Here is a 16,001-nt window from a genome sequence, read left to right on the forward strand (position 1 = left end):
CATCAGGTAACAGAAAGGCGCTGAGGGTTCACCTTTTCCACCAAGTACAGTCTGTTTTGCAGTCTTCCACCACAGTTACAGCTTGTGTGGCCAGACGCCAGAACATCACCCATGGACTGAAATTGCTGCTTCCCACATGCTGATCAGCCAAGCACATCTGCACCAAGTCTTGGTCCAGCTCTAGGAGCAGGTCTCTGGGCGGCACTTCCCTCTGTGCCATACCTCTCAGGAAGTGGGTGGCTGCAGAGCACGGAGCCAGTGCCATCAGACCACTCCAATTCCTCATTGCTTGCCTGTTCTATCCAGAGGCTCTCCTCACCTGACACAACGCCTTCAGAGTCACTGGTCTCCCCAGCATTTCAAGCCAGGCAGACACCTGCCTGTGCCTGCTCCTACTCTGGCTCTCCCTTCCTGCACACAGCAGGCTACTCAACCCTCTACCTTTAAACATGAACCTACCTTCCTCACAGCCTTGCTTCCTTTTTGGCATATGCCCAGGCTGGGAAACCCAATCTCCTTCCCCGTAGGGTGGATCTCTGCAAAGTACACCTCATTTTCCACTTCTGGATGAGTTGTCAAAAGCCAGTCATGGTCATTAGCCTTAGAGTGCGCTTACGTCTCCTCAGGCATGCTTTCAGCTGGATTTTAAGGCTCTTTCCTGCACAGGATGTCTGTCTTGTCTCAAAGCAGTCTGTAATGGATGCCCTAATGCAGCCTGGGGATTAGCACGCTGGCTGACAAGTACCCCAGCTCACCACAAGCCCCATGCAGGACTAATTCTGAAGGATTTGGCAACCCTCTCATTTTAGTCATCTTCTAGTCGGAGCTGTCAAGGCTCTTTCAGTCCATATTGAAAGACAGGAATGAAAACTCTCAGCATGCCTTGTTCAGGCACATGCCTTAAGACAGAATGAAATACCCTCTGGCAGCACCTGCATGTCTCTACTGACTACAAGGAGCACAGGGAATGACCTGCTTTGTACTCTTGACACTAGAGGTCAAGCCCAAGCTCAGTGAGTTGAGCCTGTGCTATTAGCAGACCCCACACAACCACTGTACAAGGCAACAGCCATATTCCAGGTTAAACATGAAAGCCCAGAGCTATATGGACTCCGTTTGGCCACAGAAAGCCCAGGGTCCTGATTCTCCTGACAAGACCATCTTGCCATGGGAGGTGTTTAAGACAAGTCAAAGATGCCACTGCCAAGGATGTACTCACTGTTGGGGTAACAGGGAATTAGCTACCTCTGCAGCTCTGAAATAAGCTCTCTGTTCTGCCACCATCTGTGCACCTTCAGACTAACCACTGGGGTACCTGAGAGCACCTCTGACTCCTGAGGAGTGCTCTTACATCTGCCAGACACTGATCCCCAGCCATCAGGTCAAAGCCAGATGGACCTTGAGCCCCCTAAAAGGATGAAGATTTCTGTAACACTCCAAGCATTTATTCCTTCCCTCCACTCCTGGTGCTGTAAACTGCAACCAGCTGTGTCTTATGCACCACTGCAAGAATGATGCAAAAAGCCCTGGAAGCCTGTTACTGCTGTAAACAGAGGCATTATGGGGCGTGAAACTGCAGAAAACAGCATTTTTTTTTTTGTTGTTCCCTTTTGAAGGAAGGCTGCAAGGAGGTATGGCTCCTGCCCTGGTGATCATGAGAGGCACAGCCAGGGGTGCCTCAGGCTCCCAGTCCCAACACTTTGTCCAGGACATGTTTGCAGCCTTCTCACCCTCAATGTGCCCATGTAAGAGTGAGCAGAAAAGCAGTTTCCAGCTTTCTCTGACCAGAGATCTTTCCATTGAAAGGCTGAGTAGGTACGCAGATTTTTTCAGGGCAGGAGGGAGAAAAGTGTAAGGTGGGAAAGGCTTTAATTCTTACTTCCCACAAACCCTTGGAAAACAGCTTTTAATCGGAAGCAGAATAAGAACAAGATGCACAGCTATATAATATTCCAATCACAACTTAAACTGCACTGACATCTTAAGCAGGATGAGAGGATAAAAAAAGCTTCAGGGTACAACAGATAAACAATCACATCAAAAACACCACTGTGCTAATGAGATGGTGGCTGCTTTCTTTGAAAAACATTCTGAAAAAGATTAAAAACAGGAAAGTGACAAGATGAATAGTGGAGACTGAGTGGTTTACAATGTAAGGAAAAACACAGATCACAAAATCTTGAGTTAGCTTTCTCATCACATACTGTGATGAACAGGGAGCCTATTCTCTGGTAAGAATATTATATACTATCTTCTTGGAGAGAGCTTTTGGACCACATGCTATCACTCTAATTTAAGTGAGCATATACTGATAAAAAAAAGGCAGAGCATCGTGGGTTTTAGAAAATGCTTGGGAATAGCAAAGCCACTTTGTAGCCTGTCTGCTTGCAGTGTTAACACTCATCCGTGGCTCACAGCTCAAGACCATGATTCAGCAGAAGTGCAAGCAGTTCATTAAGTATCACTCTATTCAGCACTGATTTTTCTTAAATCAGGGGGGCTAGCATGGGTAGAGGGGCAAGCAATGAAAAGCTTGAAGTAAAGAATGCACATAAGCAGTAGTTGGACAAGCATAGCCACAACCTAGACAACACAAATTTGATATATGGAATTTCTCAAAAAAAACCCTAAATAAGCTCCTTTGCATAGGCGGCCTCAGCCGTCTCTCTATTATACATGTACCTTGCATTTCATTCTGGGTTCTGATATCTGTAACACAGGGTGTTAAAAAGGGGGAAATAACAAACCAAGACAAAAATAAAGCTCTTGAAGCATTTATCAAGTCTTAACAACTTCAGTCCTAACAGATGAAAGTTTTAAGGAAGCAAGACAAAGGGGAGCTTTGCCATTAACCAAACACTTTATCATGTGTTCCAGCCTTAACCACATCTGCAACTCTCAATATCTGCAAGACAAGGAAACAAGTCACCTGCACAGTGGTGATGGAGGCAGCCCACAGTACCCTCAGTCCTTGCGGGTGAACAGGCGGAGCCTGGATCTCCATCTGCCCGCAGACAGCCTATGCATCTAGCAGTGTGCCTGTACCAGCCATGTCCTGAACCTGAGCAAGTCACCTGAGGCACCTCACCTTTGTTCTATCAGTCAATAGACACAGTGGATAAATCATATCTACAATGAGCAGCTGTAAAACTCCCTTTTAATGAAAATAGAGATTAACACTATTTTTTCAAATCTCAGGCCTAGCACTATTATCTCCCACTCAGGTGGAAAAGCTGAACTGAGGTGTGCTGTCAGCATGTAGAAGTACATGAAGTGAGCAGTGTCTGATTTTCTTTAAGTCTGCCAATTTCTTCCTAGGACGTTAAATGACTAAAGCAGATTTTTTTTTTTCAGAATACAGTGGGGTAATGGAAAAAAATCAAAGGAAGGGCTATAGTATCATCTGCCTTGGCGTTGGAGCAAGGCTCAAAGATAATTTCTTTTTCTGCAGAGCACAGAGCGCATTAAGCACTCTAAAGTATTTAAGAGAGAAAAATTGCCATTTCTAATGGTTGTCATTAGAACACTGAACCACTTATGGTTTTGATGGTGTTTTTATCCTGATATCAAAGTGTCTTGTGCAAATTTTAATTGGAATAACCTGTGGCTGGACCAGATGAAAGAGAAAGAACACTCTCTTGTAATTCAATAAGAAGGAGACAGCCTCCTTTTTAACTCTGTTGGAATTAGATCTATTCTCAATTTGTTCAGAGAAGTCATGTTTGTTTTCTGGACTTTGGAAACACTTTCAAGTCTGTCCTTCTGTTGAGCTTGACTTCAAAAGTAAGTTTTGTCCAAGGATCAAAAAAAAGGTCAAAAAGTAAAGCTTATTCTTTGAATAACTGAGCTTTAACTGAGATGTTTTTTAAATATTCATTTCCAGCAGCTTAAATTTATTTCATTTTTAATCACTCACATATTGATATATGTTTTGCAGTGAAATCTAGAACAAAACTACATTAAAAAATGGTCCAGACATGCTTCGGGGGAAAAAAAAAAAAAAAAAAAAAAAAAAGAAGAGCAACTTCTTCAATTACACCTGCCCTAAACCAACTAGACACAGTCTTTCTGGATAATCACATCTCATAGTTTAAGAAAACATGCACAGAAAGCTGGGAAAATTGAAGTCAGTAAGTCTACCAGGAGAACAGCTTAAGTAACATATAAGAAAGCACTCTGAGCACCTTTGAATATTCCCATAAGGACAACAGGTGTCTGTTCTGCCTTACATCTTGACTCACTGAGTAGATATTGAGCAAAGTCAACACTTACAGGAACAAATTCTTATTATAGCATTTGAGAAATCAAACTTCAGCCCCAGCACATGCTATAGGCTTTAAGCATCACATTGAAAATTAACTTTCCATCAGGTTTTTAAACAGAATCTCCATATTACTTTGATTTTTATCCTTACCTGAATCAGGATGAGTACAGTGATCCAGCATGAATGTAAAAAAGTTGGCTAGCTGAGTATGGAAAAGAACAAACACATACTCATTAGTTTAGGGGATCCAACAAGCACTAACATTCTTTTTCCTTACTTTACTTACTAAACTAGCTATTTCCAATTAAGCGGATCTAAGACACTACTGCATGTTCCCATAGCATCAGCCTGCAATAACGATGCAACTTGTATCCTTCTACAGAAATGGTTTACTCCTTTCCTTCTTTGCTATGAATTAGCAGGTTGATGCTAGATGAATACTTAAAAAGTCCCACAGCCGTATCAATGCTGCTGACAATTTTGAGTGTAATTCATCTTGCCCATCACCCACACTACTTGCCTAGACCTCCTTTGTAGTCAATAGAAAGATACTCCTACAGCGCACTGAACTGACTTTAGACCCTGATGCTAGGATGAACACAAAGCCCGGGAAGTTCCTAACCACCTGTACTGATGTGCTGAGACACAGATATCTCTATTGCACATATCTTGCCTCACAGCCATGGTTAAGATGACCTGTAATCCCTGGCTAACAGAGCTGTTCCACAGGAACCTCTAACCTAGATATGGTTGTACAGCCAGAATGGTGTCCTGCTGCTTGCGTAGTTATATATATATATATGTCTGTATACACACAACTTAATTAGTTCATGTGCAAGGCAGGGAATCACTTTTATCATACAGGACACAGCTTTGTGGGGAGAAATAACCACATATCCTTTCTGTTTATGTGTAGCTTCAGTCCTTTGGGGATAACAGAACTGCTTGTACAGGAAGAAGTGAAAATTACAAACCTGGAGTTGATCTTGCTCATCAGCATATTCGATTGACTGAAAGATACTCAGAGAATAGCGGCGCCTTGTCTCTAGCCGGGCCTTTGTAAAGCGGTACCAGTTCTGGATGAGGATAGCAGCTCTAATGGCTGTCAAAACAGAAAGTAAGGGAGTACACATGGATGCGGTGTAATCTACAATGAAAACACATGTGCCACCTTTTCAGAATTTTGCAGACAGATGACAAATTCTGCCCGTTATGCACAGTCGACATTAAAATGAAACTCTGTAAAAGTGAGACTGAAAAAACATTTTCTAATATTTGTTTCTTTCTTCAGAGACAGATCCCAAACTAGATGATTTGCTCAGGCCTATATTGTTAGAAACCTGCCTCATTTCACTGTCCTGAAGACAGCACCCATGTAAGAAGCCAGCCATGTTCAGCTGATGGGCAGTGCACGGGTTTTGGGAATGTGAGGAAAGGAAGAAGAGCAGTTTTGGCCTACCAAAAAAATATATTTCTTTAGCAACCTGCAGTAAAAAGCTTTAGACTTTGCAAGCCGTAACATGAACATTGTGTAATGACAGAGTTTGTAACAGCCTCTTTTAACAGAAAACTTTTGCCTGCACAGAGGTATCAGCAAAACAGTAAAATTCAAACTTTAGGATAAATAATAACAATGGTACTGAAGGGCAGAATATGTTGCTTAAATAGATGTGCCAAAAGACACACAGGTGTATCTTTGGCTAGTTTGAACAAAGGAACACTCACCCCAAGACTTCAATGGGACATGTCAGAAGACCATTTTGGACAATATGCTGAATACACACCCCACTCAGCACTTTAAAAAGTCATGTCTACCATCGTTCCAGTCTGGAAAACTGATGGAAACTTCACTGAAGGACAATCACCAAGATTGCAGCCTAGAATAAAGGGCCTGCTGCCTATAGGCCCCACCCATGCCCCAAACAGATCACATTCCCTTAGCTGCTCAGTTACAAGTTTATCAAGCAGAACACCTGTACAAAGAAATCCTGGGGTAGGCATTGTCCTGTGGGGAAAGCTCCTCACACCCATGTCAAGCAGTTAGTGCTGCGTGAACAGCTGCCACCAGCGAGAGCTGTGCAGGAGGACAGGAGCGGCAGGATCTGATGCCCACTTGACCCCTCCCCACCATGCTGACAATCCTGCCTGCTACTCCTCACACCCAAAGGGAAGGGCAGCAGCTCTAAGGAGCCAGGGCACGAAATGTGGATGGCAGTAGCACTGCCAGCAGGAAGATGGGCAGTCTTGTCCTCAGCATTACAGGTGATCACTGCAGCTCCGACAGATGTGGAGTAAGGAGTGAAAGCCAAAGGCTGCAGGGGCTGTGCTCAGCCTGAAATAACCATGAGCTTGGGAGAGGAGGAACAGATGAGCAGTAACTTCCACTGTTTCACAGAGCTGTGTCTCTCTAGCGCTCTAAGGGCTCTTATCCAGAAAGATCAACTAACTTTGAGAAAATCATTCCTCTGTCACTTGTTAACTGTTTTTTTTAAAATCAGTAGAGAGGAATAAATGCACATTTCAGATACTCAGGGCATATGTAAGTATGGATTTATAAGGAGGACATCCAGAGGAGGACACCATTTACTATACAAAATCAGAACAAAATGCAGCTACTGCCTTGTAGATGGAGCAGCTGAAGTAATAGCAAATTCAAATCTAGTCTTTTGGTTAAATTATGAGAGCACTAGCAGGGGCAGTCAAGAGGCATTACATGCATCACTGCATAACAGCAAGAGGAAGACAGAGTGCAGGGGTACTGGATCCTACACCTGTCCCAGTGCAACCACATAGCCACCACCCTATTCTTGCCTGGCAACAAAAAATAAAGTAAGGTAGGAGGCTGCTCTCAAGACATGTCACATTTACTCACTTAAAGTTGAACATAATTCTTTCTTGACTCATTCCTTACCTCTTTTTCCCTCTACTCTCCACAGGATACCAGTAAATTAAGTAGACAGAAATGTCAAGCCTTTGCCTCCAGTCCTGCAGCTAACACCTCACTTCAAGGAGTTTCCTAAGGAACTCAACCATGAATAGCTCGACATAGGACACAGGAAAAAGTCTTTATGCTTCTGATCATGGGGGAACAAGTCAAAGCAGCTGCAGGGCAATTCTATCGAAGGTGCAAGGACCAAAAGAATACACTGATCTTAGTTCCTGACACTCCCAAGAACTAGAGTTCATTTCTGAGCAGAGGAACAGAAACAAAACTGAGACATTCTCTTGAATTCCCGAGTTTGACACATTCACCACTGCACAGCACTACAAAATCATGAAAAATAGTAACAGAGGAAACTAAAACCAACACTAATGTCTTAACACAAATATGATTTTATTTTGTTGCAGTTGATACTGAAAAACAAAACAAAACAAGAAATAACAGCCAACAATTAATACTAATGGTTTTTTCTCCCTGCAAAGCTTTGTAGTAGAGGGACAACAGTTTAGTCAATTATTTCAGCTGTTCACAAATACCGGGAATTTTGAGACTAGGATGAGCAGCACCTCTGAGTGAGAGTGATTTTTTTCTTAAACTGACAGTTACACAGGTAAAGAAAAGCCTCCATGAAAAAGTGATTCTATTAAAAAATTTATAACATTAAAGAAGCTTTTTAATAAAAATGCTTACAGGTGCCATAATAGCATGTTTCCTTATTTTACCATTAATAAGTATACAGTATAGTTAAACTGGTAGTTTTCTACCAGACAAGGCCACAAACAGTAAAGATTCCCATCGTACAGATATTGCATCCATCCTAAAAGAATCCTTCTGCCTAAAGGAAATGTAATCCTTATAGGACTAAGAGCATCCATTGTACTCTGCATAAACTCTGAGATCCCTCTTCTTTTCTGTCCTTTCTGGAATTCCTCAGCATCACAGACCTGAAAGCCTGACACATCACAGCAAGGCCGTCATCAACTTTTCTGTTTAGAGAAGTACCTAAGGGGCAAAGCCACCAGCACAGAAACTGTTTTCCAGCATCAGAACCATTAAACTTCCCATTAAAGCCCCCCCCAGGTTGCTTAATGGTCCTAAGCACTTAACACAGCACAGTTCCACTGGTATCACGTAAGACAAATATGTATCAACCACTACGGTTAATGTTGCAAATCTAACAGAATATTTCCTGCCATTTTTTTTTTTTAATTGTGCTTATTACAGTGCTGTTATATTCAGGGCTGAATCAGAACATGATTTTCATACCAGGCTAAACTGCATCTGTAAAAGAAATTATTACCAGTTGCAGAATGTCTCTACACCACAAGTACCTGTTAAATTCATGTTATTAATGCATTAGAGGGATATACAGCCTCAGGCTGCTGAGAGAATGACAGTTCAGCATCATTTGACTCCTGCTGAAATGCAGAAAGAATACCATCCAGCAACTGGAGAGGACAAAACACTGTTGAAGAAGCATACAAAATCATAAGCCAACTTTGGGGTAGTGAAGTCTGGCTCCACACCAACGTGTATTGATGGTTGTGGACTGAAAAGAGTGCCGGTCCTCATGCCCACTCCAAGTTTTTGCACCCTCAGAAATATTCCCAACCAACTCATGTCCAACGCCTCACAAGGTACATAGATGCATAGCATGCAAACCTGAAGAGGAAGGACTGCTTCCCAGTTAACGTGGGTCTGGGACTCCAGATGTTTCCATTCTACTTCCACTGCTGTAATACAGCATTGATGCTGCTGTGACAATCCAGTAGTGTTCACAAAGCTGAGGGCTACCCTTAAACCAGTCAGCTTGAATCCCTGTAGCCATGACTAAGCACTTCTGCCTCTCAGTCACCAGTTCCCTATGACTTGTGTCCTGGCTTGTAACCAAAAAGAGCCTTTCTTTTCAACCGTGGTTGTTCAGCATAATCATCTCCTAAAACTATGCACAGTGCCAGTAACATGGCTCTTGGCAGACCTGTAAATTGTGCTTTAAAGACAAACCTCGAAAGAGAACACAAAGGGTCTGAACAAAGGTCTGAGACAATTCTGGAACAAAAGGATTTTTACCTTTACCTGTGCAAAGCCTGGTGTGTTCATACCAGGGTGTGGCACAATTAAAAGCAGGGGGATGATGCATTAGTCTTTTAATTGAACAATTAACCAGGTACCGTGAGACTTCCAATTGACAGCCTCAGTGAGTGTCAGAGAGAATTTCAGGCCAGGCACTTGGTATGGCAGAAAACTGATTCTGAGTCATTGTAATAGCTCTGCTTTATTACACTTGTTTCATAACCGGGGTCACCAAGCAGCAAGGAAGTTTTTTTAGGTCAGTTTGCCCAGGAATCTTGTGTAGTGGAAGGGTATAAAAGGTCTCCCTCAATACCTTAGCCCATATGCTTTGCCAGTGACTGAACAATCACAACACAGCTGAAATTTAGCCTCTGTCCCTGATGCTGTGAATATTTTCCAACCCAATCTGTAGATGTTAGAGATGGTCTACAGTTGCCTTCTGACCTCAGCCAGCATCTAAAAGCTAGGCACTCTTCTAAAAAGAAGATAATTAGCAAATAATTTTCCCTGAACAAGTATTTTGAAAACAGGACTGGGGGGAAATGCTACCTTGCAATCATCTTCTGGTGTTACAGAGAGAACCACCACTGACCCTGAAGACAAAGGCAGCACTCACCTTTCTCTGACCTTCTGTAAGCTACAGAACTGTTGCACCCCATGGTTCCAACGATGCTGCCCAAGTTTTAATTGCTGCAGATACGAAGCATGTTTCTCTCAGCTATTAGTGTCACACACATTTCCTGTGTTGTTCCTTCAGTGACGAGGATTATACCCCTCTGGGCTCCTGGACTCTTCCTAGCACTCCTAACAGGGAGAGGATCAGGAGGGAGAGAGAGATTAAAAAAAAAAAAAGTGTTTGACAACACAGAATCTAAAGAACCTACAGCTCATAACTAATTACTGTACAGCACATCCCACACAAACTGGACCTGATGAACCATACTAGGTTTCTTTTTCACATCTGATAACTATCAATTTGCATTCAAGAAGATGAACTCAGTAATTAATACAGCTTACTCCTTACATGTTAGCTGAAAGCTGATATGCAACACTGATTTCTTAATCTGAAGCATAGCTATTTAAAGCCTTACTACTAGGGACAAGGGACTACAGAGGCACGTCACTCTTCATTCTTGTGATTTGAAAATTGAAACTGTAGAATTTTAAGGACTTTAAATTACATCTGATACTACTGCTAAAACAACCCCAAACATCAGCCCTACTAACACTCTACTGATTTGAAAAGTTGCCCTACCACCCCATTTATCACTTTATCTCTCAGTGTCACCATCACCAAATTTACAAGGAGAGACAGTGGCATAGCAAAGTGCTTCATTATCAGATTTCATTTAAAGAAAATATCACATTTTCTGTTGCACTTCTATAGAAACATTCTAAATAAAAGATTTGGTTTCATTAAATAAATGAATAAAGTACATTTTGCAGTGTGGCCTTTTGGCCTTTTCTCCTGGCACTTGCTCAGCTCTTCACTAAATGGTATCACTTACTAATGCAATACACTTCCTAATCAACAAGTTCAAATGAATACAATTCCCCTGAGATACAAACGGGTTAATTTCTGAGTAACAAGAAAGTCACTGATGCTCTTAGAGAGACTGAACTTTGTTTTAGCTAAAGATTTCTTGTATGATCACACTGACCCCTCTCTCTCCCTGTCTCCAGGAATACTTTTCTCTCTAGCATGTCTGATGTCTAAATTACCGCATTTGTTGTTTTGTTTCATTGATACTCTTTTTCTTTTGAGTTCTAAAACGAAGAAGAAATTCATCAGCATAAAATGAATGCTTAACTACCATTCTTTTCCTTTGGCTTTACTAGCAGAAGTAAAAATAGGAGGAGGATAAGAGAGTGGAAAACATAAATGCATAACTAGCCTATTTTCAATTGCAATAGTTAGAATACATTTATTGTTGTGGGACTATTTACAGGTTTTATATATTATTACATATTATTACGTACCATGCTATGTTATGTGATGTTTGTTATGTTACATGATGTTATGTTAATATTGCACAACTTTTTTAGTTGTGGGGCTGCTTTTCAGGGTCCCACAACACCAGGGTATCCTACACGTGAGCTTGGTCTGCCACCTTCTTTCAGGAAAGAAGGATTTTAGGTTTTTTTTCTCCACAATGGACTGTTTTTCCTCCCTCTAAAGGAGCTGGCATGAAATCAAAAAAGTGCTGTTACATTAATTTTGAGTCAACTGTAACATTAATTTGGAACCAATCAATGGCTGTGACAGCATCAAATACAGCACTGACATTGCTAATAGCTCAAATTTGTCTTCTCTCCAAACAACTATTTTTCTACTGAATACCATCTCCTCACTTGCCCTCTTAGGAGAATCTCAAGTATTCATTAGTCCATCTCATACCAGCCAGCCACAACTTGAATTGTGATCTAAAGGCTAGAACCAAGAGCAAAAAGATCTTACAATCTAAATCATGTTGCAGCAAGACTATCTTCATTAGAGGGCTGGTCAGCATGTGCCCAGCATCTGGGCAACAGGAGCCCCAAACATAACCACCATGCCCCTCAGGACTCCATCCAAGACAGGGCAAACAATGGGCTGACCCAAGAAACAGGGATCTGAATAACTATTGCACCCTACTTTCAACGACTTAAGCTTTTCTCCCAGTCATCCTCACTCTTCCCCCACCTATCTCTAAATTCATGGACTTCTAGCACCTCCTTGAGCAAAAAAATAAGAAAGATAGAGACATAGGGGCAGAAGTTTTATGGTGATAGCAGTAAATGAAGCCTGAAACATACACTCAAAGCTTGGAAGAAAATTTGCACAAATATATCCTATCATTAAACCTCTTAAAAAGGCCAAATCAGGCCCTCAAAGAGCTTGTGCAGGGGAATAATCATCACCTTCAGTCCCAAATATATGCATCCTAAAAGGGCCATAGCGAACATTCAAACTGCTACCCTATTTCCCCATGGCTTCTCAGATGGCCACAAAGCCATCCTGGGCTGCCAACCTGCATGTCAAGACTCCAGACTAGCCACACCCACTGAAGACCCCCACAAGCAGGGTCTCCACCCAGGCCCAGCAAATTCACTTTCTGCCCTTGTCGACATAAAGAAGCATGAATAGGGGGATCAAGCCACTGTGGAAAGAGCCAGTGCCTCCCCCAGGCCAGGGCTCTTCCTTGCTCCTAATTGAGCCACTCCAAAGGAAGAAATCTGCTCCAAAGGCCTTCCATGGGGAAGAAGGTTGAAAATCAAGCATTTGAAATGACAGAGTCATTTCTGTGAGCTCTTTACTATGCAATGTAGCAATACCTAGCGAAGAATCATTTCCCATTACAAAATTTCCCCAAATGTTGGCTGATGAAACAGGAAGCTGGGATCTTACCAAGGTATTGAAAAAGGCTTCAGAGATACAAGGAAGGTGGATGAGAATTTGGGACATAATGTTCTGGATACTATACTACTTATTTACTCTTAAGAGAGAATCTGTCATGTTCACTAAAAAGCAATTCAATTTCTACAAGTCAGTGGTCTCTCCCATTTTTAGATATAACTTGAAGAAATTACTACATTTCTCTCAGTTCAGCAAGAAGGCAATTTTGTGATGGACAAGCACTGAATACACAACCCATCCACTGAAGCAAAATAAAATGTCATTTCAATCACGCTAATAGACATGCATCAAGCTAAGCCGGAGTGGCACATGCTGCTCTTTTTCTGGATAGGAGTCACTGAAGGTTACACTGCAACAAGTGCTCAGAAATTTGGCTTTCAGAACCTGAGCTGTCAAGAGCCTGATTTACAGAGATGATGAATCAGCACCATTTGATCTGGATGTAATAGGTGCTGCCAAAAATCAATCATGCCTCCAGTTTGTCAGTCATGTAAAGACCAGGCTGCCTCAAGAATAATGGAAATCTTGTAAAGATTTATAGCTGACTTTTAATGAAATCAGGCTGCAGGTCCTTTGGGCAGAGAACCATCCTTTCAAGCATACCTTATCTTTTAACGAGTCAAGCTGTGCTACTGGCAGACAAGTGTAAGCTAGGTCAAGCCTGAGAATATGGAAGCCATAGAAATAAGAGCCACTAGGTTTCAATTTCTTATTCTTGCTTCATTTCATTTGTTTCTTACCTTTGATAAAGAATGAAACCTTTATTTATGTTGGGGTGGGATTTCCACTATTATGCTACTTCCCCTGCAAGATGTTTCAATGGCTATCTCCAGCAACGTGCCTCCTTTCCCTACTCGTCCCTTTCTCAACCATATTTGTGAACAGGTAGTTATGATCAACTCCTATAACCTGTTGTAGAAGGTACCCCTGCTTGGAGAGGTGATGAGATAGGGACAGGTTTCTCCATAAAGATCAGATGGATGGATGGGTAGATGCTTCCAGTGGCAGGGGCTTTCCTTTGATGTCTTTTTTGCTATCAATTTTTAAATTTTCTGTGACTCACAGACTTTTTTTTAGAGTTGTTTTCCTTTGGAAATGAGGACTGCAGAGAACCAGGAAATGCTATAACATGGGTTTATGATGAATTTTCTTCTGTGCGTTGTTGAGGGAATGAAGCAGGAAAGAGCAAAATACCATAGAGAACTCAGTCATTACATCACAACACCCAGGTTAGCACCTGCAGAGAGACACTCTTCAAAACTGTCTTGTTGTCAAAGTTGGGATTGTCAAGGACAGGGATCTAGAGCTGAGTTAAAGATTTCATTAGCTAAAAGACCCACTCTGCAGAAAGTGGGATGAAGCAGCCACAGCCAACTAACAGAGTGAAAGAGAACCTGGCTATGGCACAAGACCTGTGATTTTGAGGCCAGTGCGGCATTTGGTCTGCCAAGGGGCTGGTATGAGAACATCAAACATAAGCAAAGCAGTATGTGTTTAGGTTTCTTGTTATTTTGCATCCATGAGACAAACTGACATAAAGTGACTTTTAGTGATTATATATATATATCTATCTGAAAGAAAGGAGAAAGCTTTTCTGTTTACAGACAATTTCTTCAGCCTGCTCAGAGAAACAAGGCTAAGCTCAATATAGAATTGATGGAATCTCAGTGTTTGGGTCAGGAATCACTAGGGAATGGATATAGTAAGATACCAGAAAGCCAGCAAAGCCTGAAAAAGAACAGGATGAAGACAGACCAGCTCATTAAGGGGCACTCGTATTCCTGAGCCCAAAAATGCACTGCAAAAAGAAATAAAAGCAAGAGTTGCAAAGGTGTGAACACGCAGAGATTTTTCAAGCAATCGTTGAGTTCAGGAACTGCATGCATATCCAAAGAGAATCTGTAGAAAAATGATGGAAGAATGCCAGTTCATGTTATTGACAATCAATAAAGGATACATTTACACAAAACATTTGCACTTTTCTGTGCAAAAAATAAACAAAGCAAGCAGCCTCATTTTTTGCACCACAAAACTTTGGGGAGAATGTTTTTAAAAAAGAGGGGGAGTAGCAAATACAAGTGCACAAATGGGGTGCAGATCACTTTGAAGTATAAGCAAAGCCACCACATTACTTTCCAGAAACGTTAAATGCCTCTAGGGGGAGATTCCTTTAGGAAGTAAGGAGAAAACTAAAAAACCTGAAGCAAGGTCTAGTAAACCAGACCTGACCAGAGCAAAAAGTTAACAACCATTGTAAACAAAATCAGAATCATGAGCTGTCCTGCAGTTAATGAGCAAGGTCTTAATGACATCCCATTTAATTCTCCTTACTTGAAGGGGGAAAGTGGTGAAAAAGCAAAGCTCCAGAATAAATGTGTTGAAATCTGAGCGAGTTTAAAAATGAAATTCATGCTTCAGCTGAAATTCATATTGGTTTTAATAAAGTTTAAGTTAAGCATCAGAACAAGGTTAAAAATTATCAACATAAAATTATTTTTTCCTAAAACAAAAAGTACATGAAATACAGCAATCTCAAAGCTATTTGATCTCATCTGGACTCAGAAGTTCTGAATGACTGATCCAGTCCAGCTCAAACTTTATAGTTTTAAGCACATTGATTTTTCTCAGGGTAAAATCACAAATATATATCCCATATACATCTGTCATTCCTTACACAGACTACGATGAAGTCAATTTGCTCTTTAAAAGTGAGCTAATATATATATATATACCCCGCCCAAAGCTATTACCTGTTTTTTCATTCTGCTTCAGCAATACCGAGATTTTTTCTACAAGAGTACCTTTAGAAGATTCTTTTTTAAGAGAAAGCAGCCCCTTTTTGGAAGGAGAACTGCACAACAATGGGTGCAGCTCTGCAGAACAGGTGCTCCAATTCTCTCTGGGGCTCTGGCGCTCAGAGGCTGCAATGCCTTGCTCTCCACCTATCTGTACAGCTTCCTGAGAGAAAATTTCTTGAGCGCTGCTCTTCAGAAACAGTCAGGGGAAAACGCCATTTTCATCGTCCAGCCTGATGTGAAAGCTCATGGCTGCAGCCCTCCAGCTGCGCTGTACGCGTGCTGTTGAAGAGCTGTTTTGTCACATGCCTCCTGAATCTCAGGCAGAGAAAGGGATGAGCTGAAGTTATCTGCTTCGCATCCGAGGTCACATGATCTCTTTCAAGAGGAACGGCCTTTCTGCTGTGTTGAGGCAATGATTTGCATTTTAGCAGATCTAGCACACCGGAAAAAAACATAAGGGCTGTCCAGGTATTTGGTCATCTGATGTGACTGGCATGGTTACAAAAGCCCTTAAGGAGAGAATTACTG

The 16,001-nt window shown here is 41.7% G+C and overlaps 1 protein-coding gene across 4 annotated transcripts in view; it reads right to left on the reverse strand.

The window, feature by feature from the left end:
• Positions 1-16,001, reverse strand: part of PPEF1 (protein phosphatase with EF-hand domain 1) — a 42,456-nt gene that overhangs the window by 20,988 nt on the left and 5,467 nt on the right. The window contains exons 1-4 of one of the 4 annotated variants that reach the window (XM_074906532.1): positions 15,477-15,857; positions 9,895-10,082; positions 5,239-5,411; positions 4,415-4,466 (exon numbers count right to left, since the gene is read on the reverse strand). In XM_074906532.1, the coding sequence (XP_074762633.1) occupies positions 4,415-4,466; positions 5,239-5,411; positions 9,895-9,937 (268 nt within the window). In that variant the 5' untranslated portion in view covers positions 9,938-10,082; positions 15,477-15,857. Of the gene's footprint in view, positions 1-4,414; positions 4,467-5,238; positions 5,412-9,894; positions 10,083-15,425; positions 15,858-16,001 lie in introns of those variants that run through there. The other 3 variants (XM_074906552.1, XM_074906526.1, XM_074906542.1) reach the window with 3 other exon arrangements.

This window comes from Athene noctua, chromosome 1, assembly GCF_965140245.1.
Source record: "Athene noctua chromosome 1, bAthNoc1.hap1.1, whole genome shotgun sequence".
NCBI classification, from domain to species: Eukaryota; Metazoa; Chordata; class Aves; order Strigiformes; family Strigidae; genus Athene; species Athene noctua.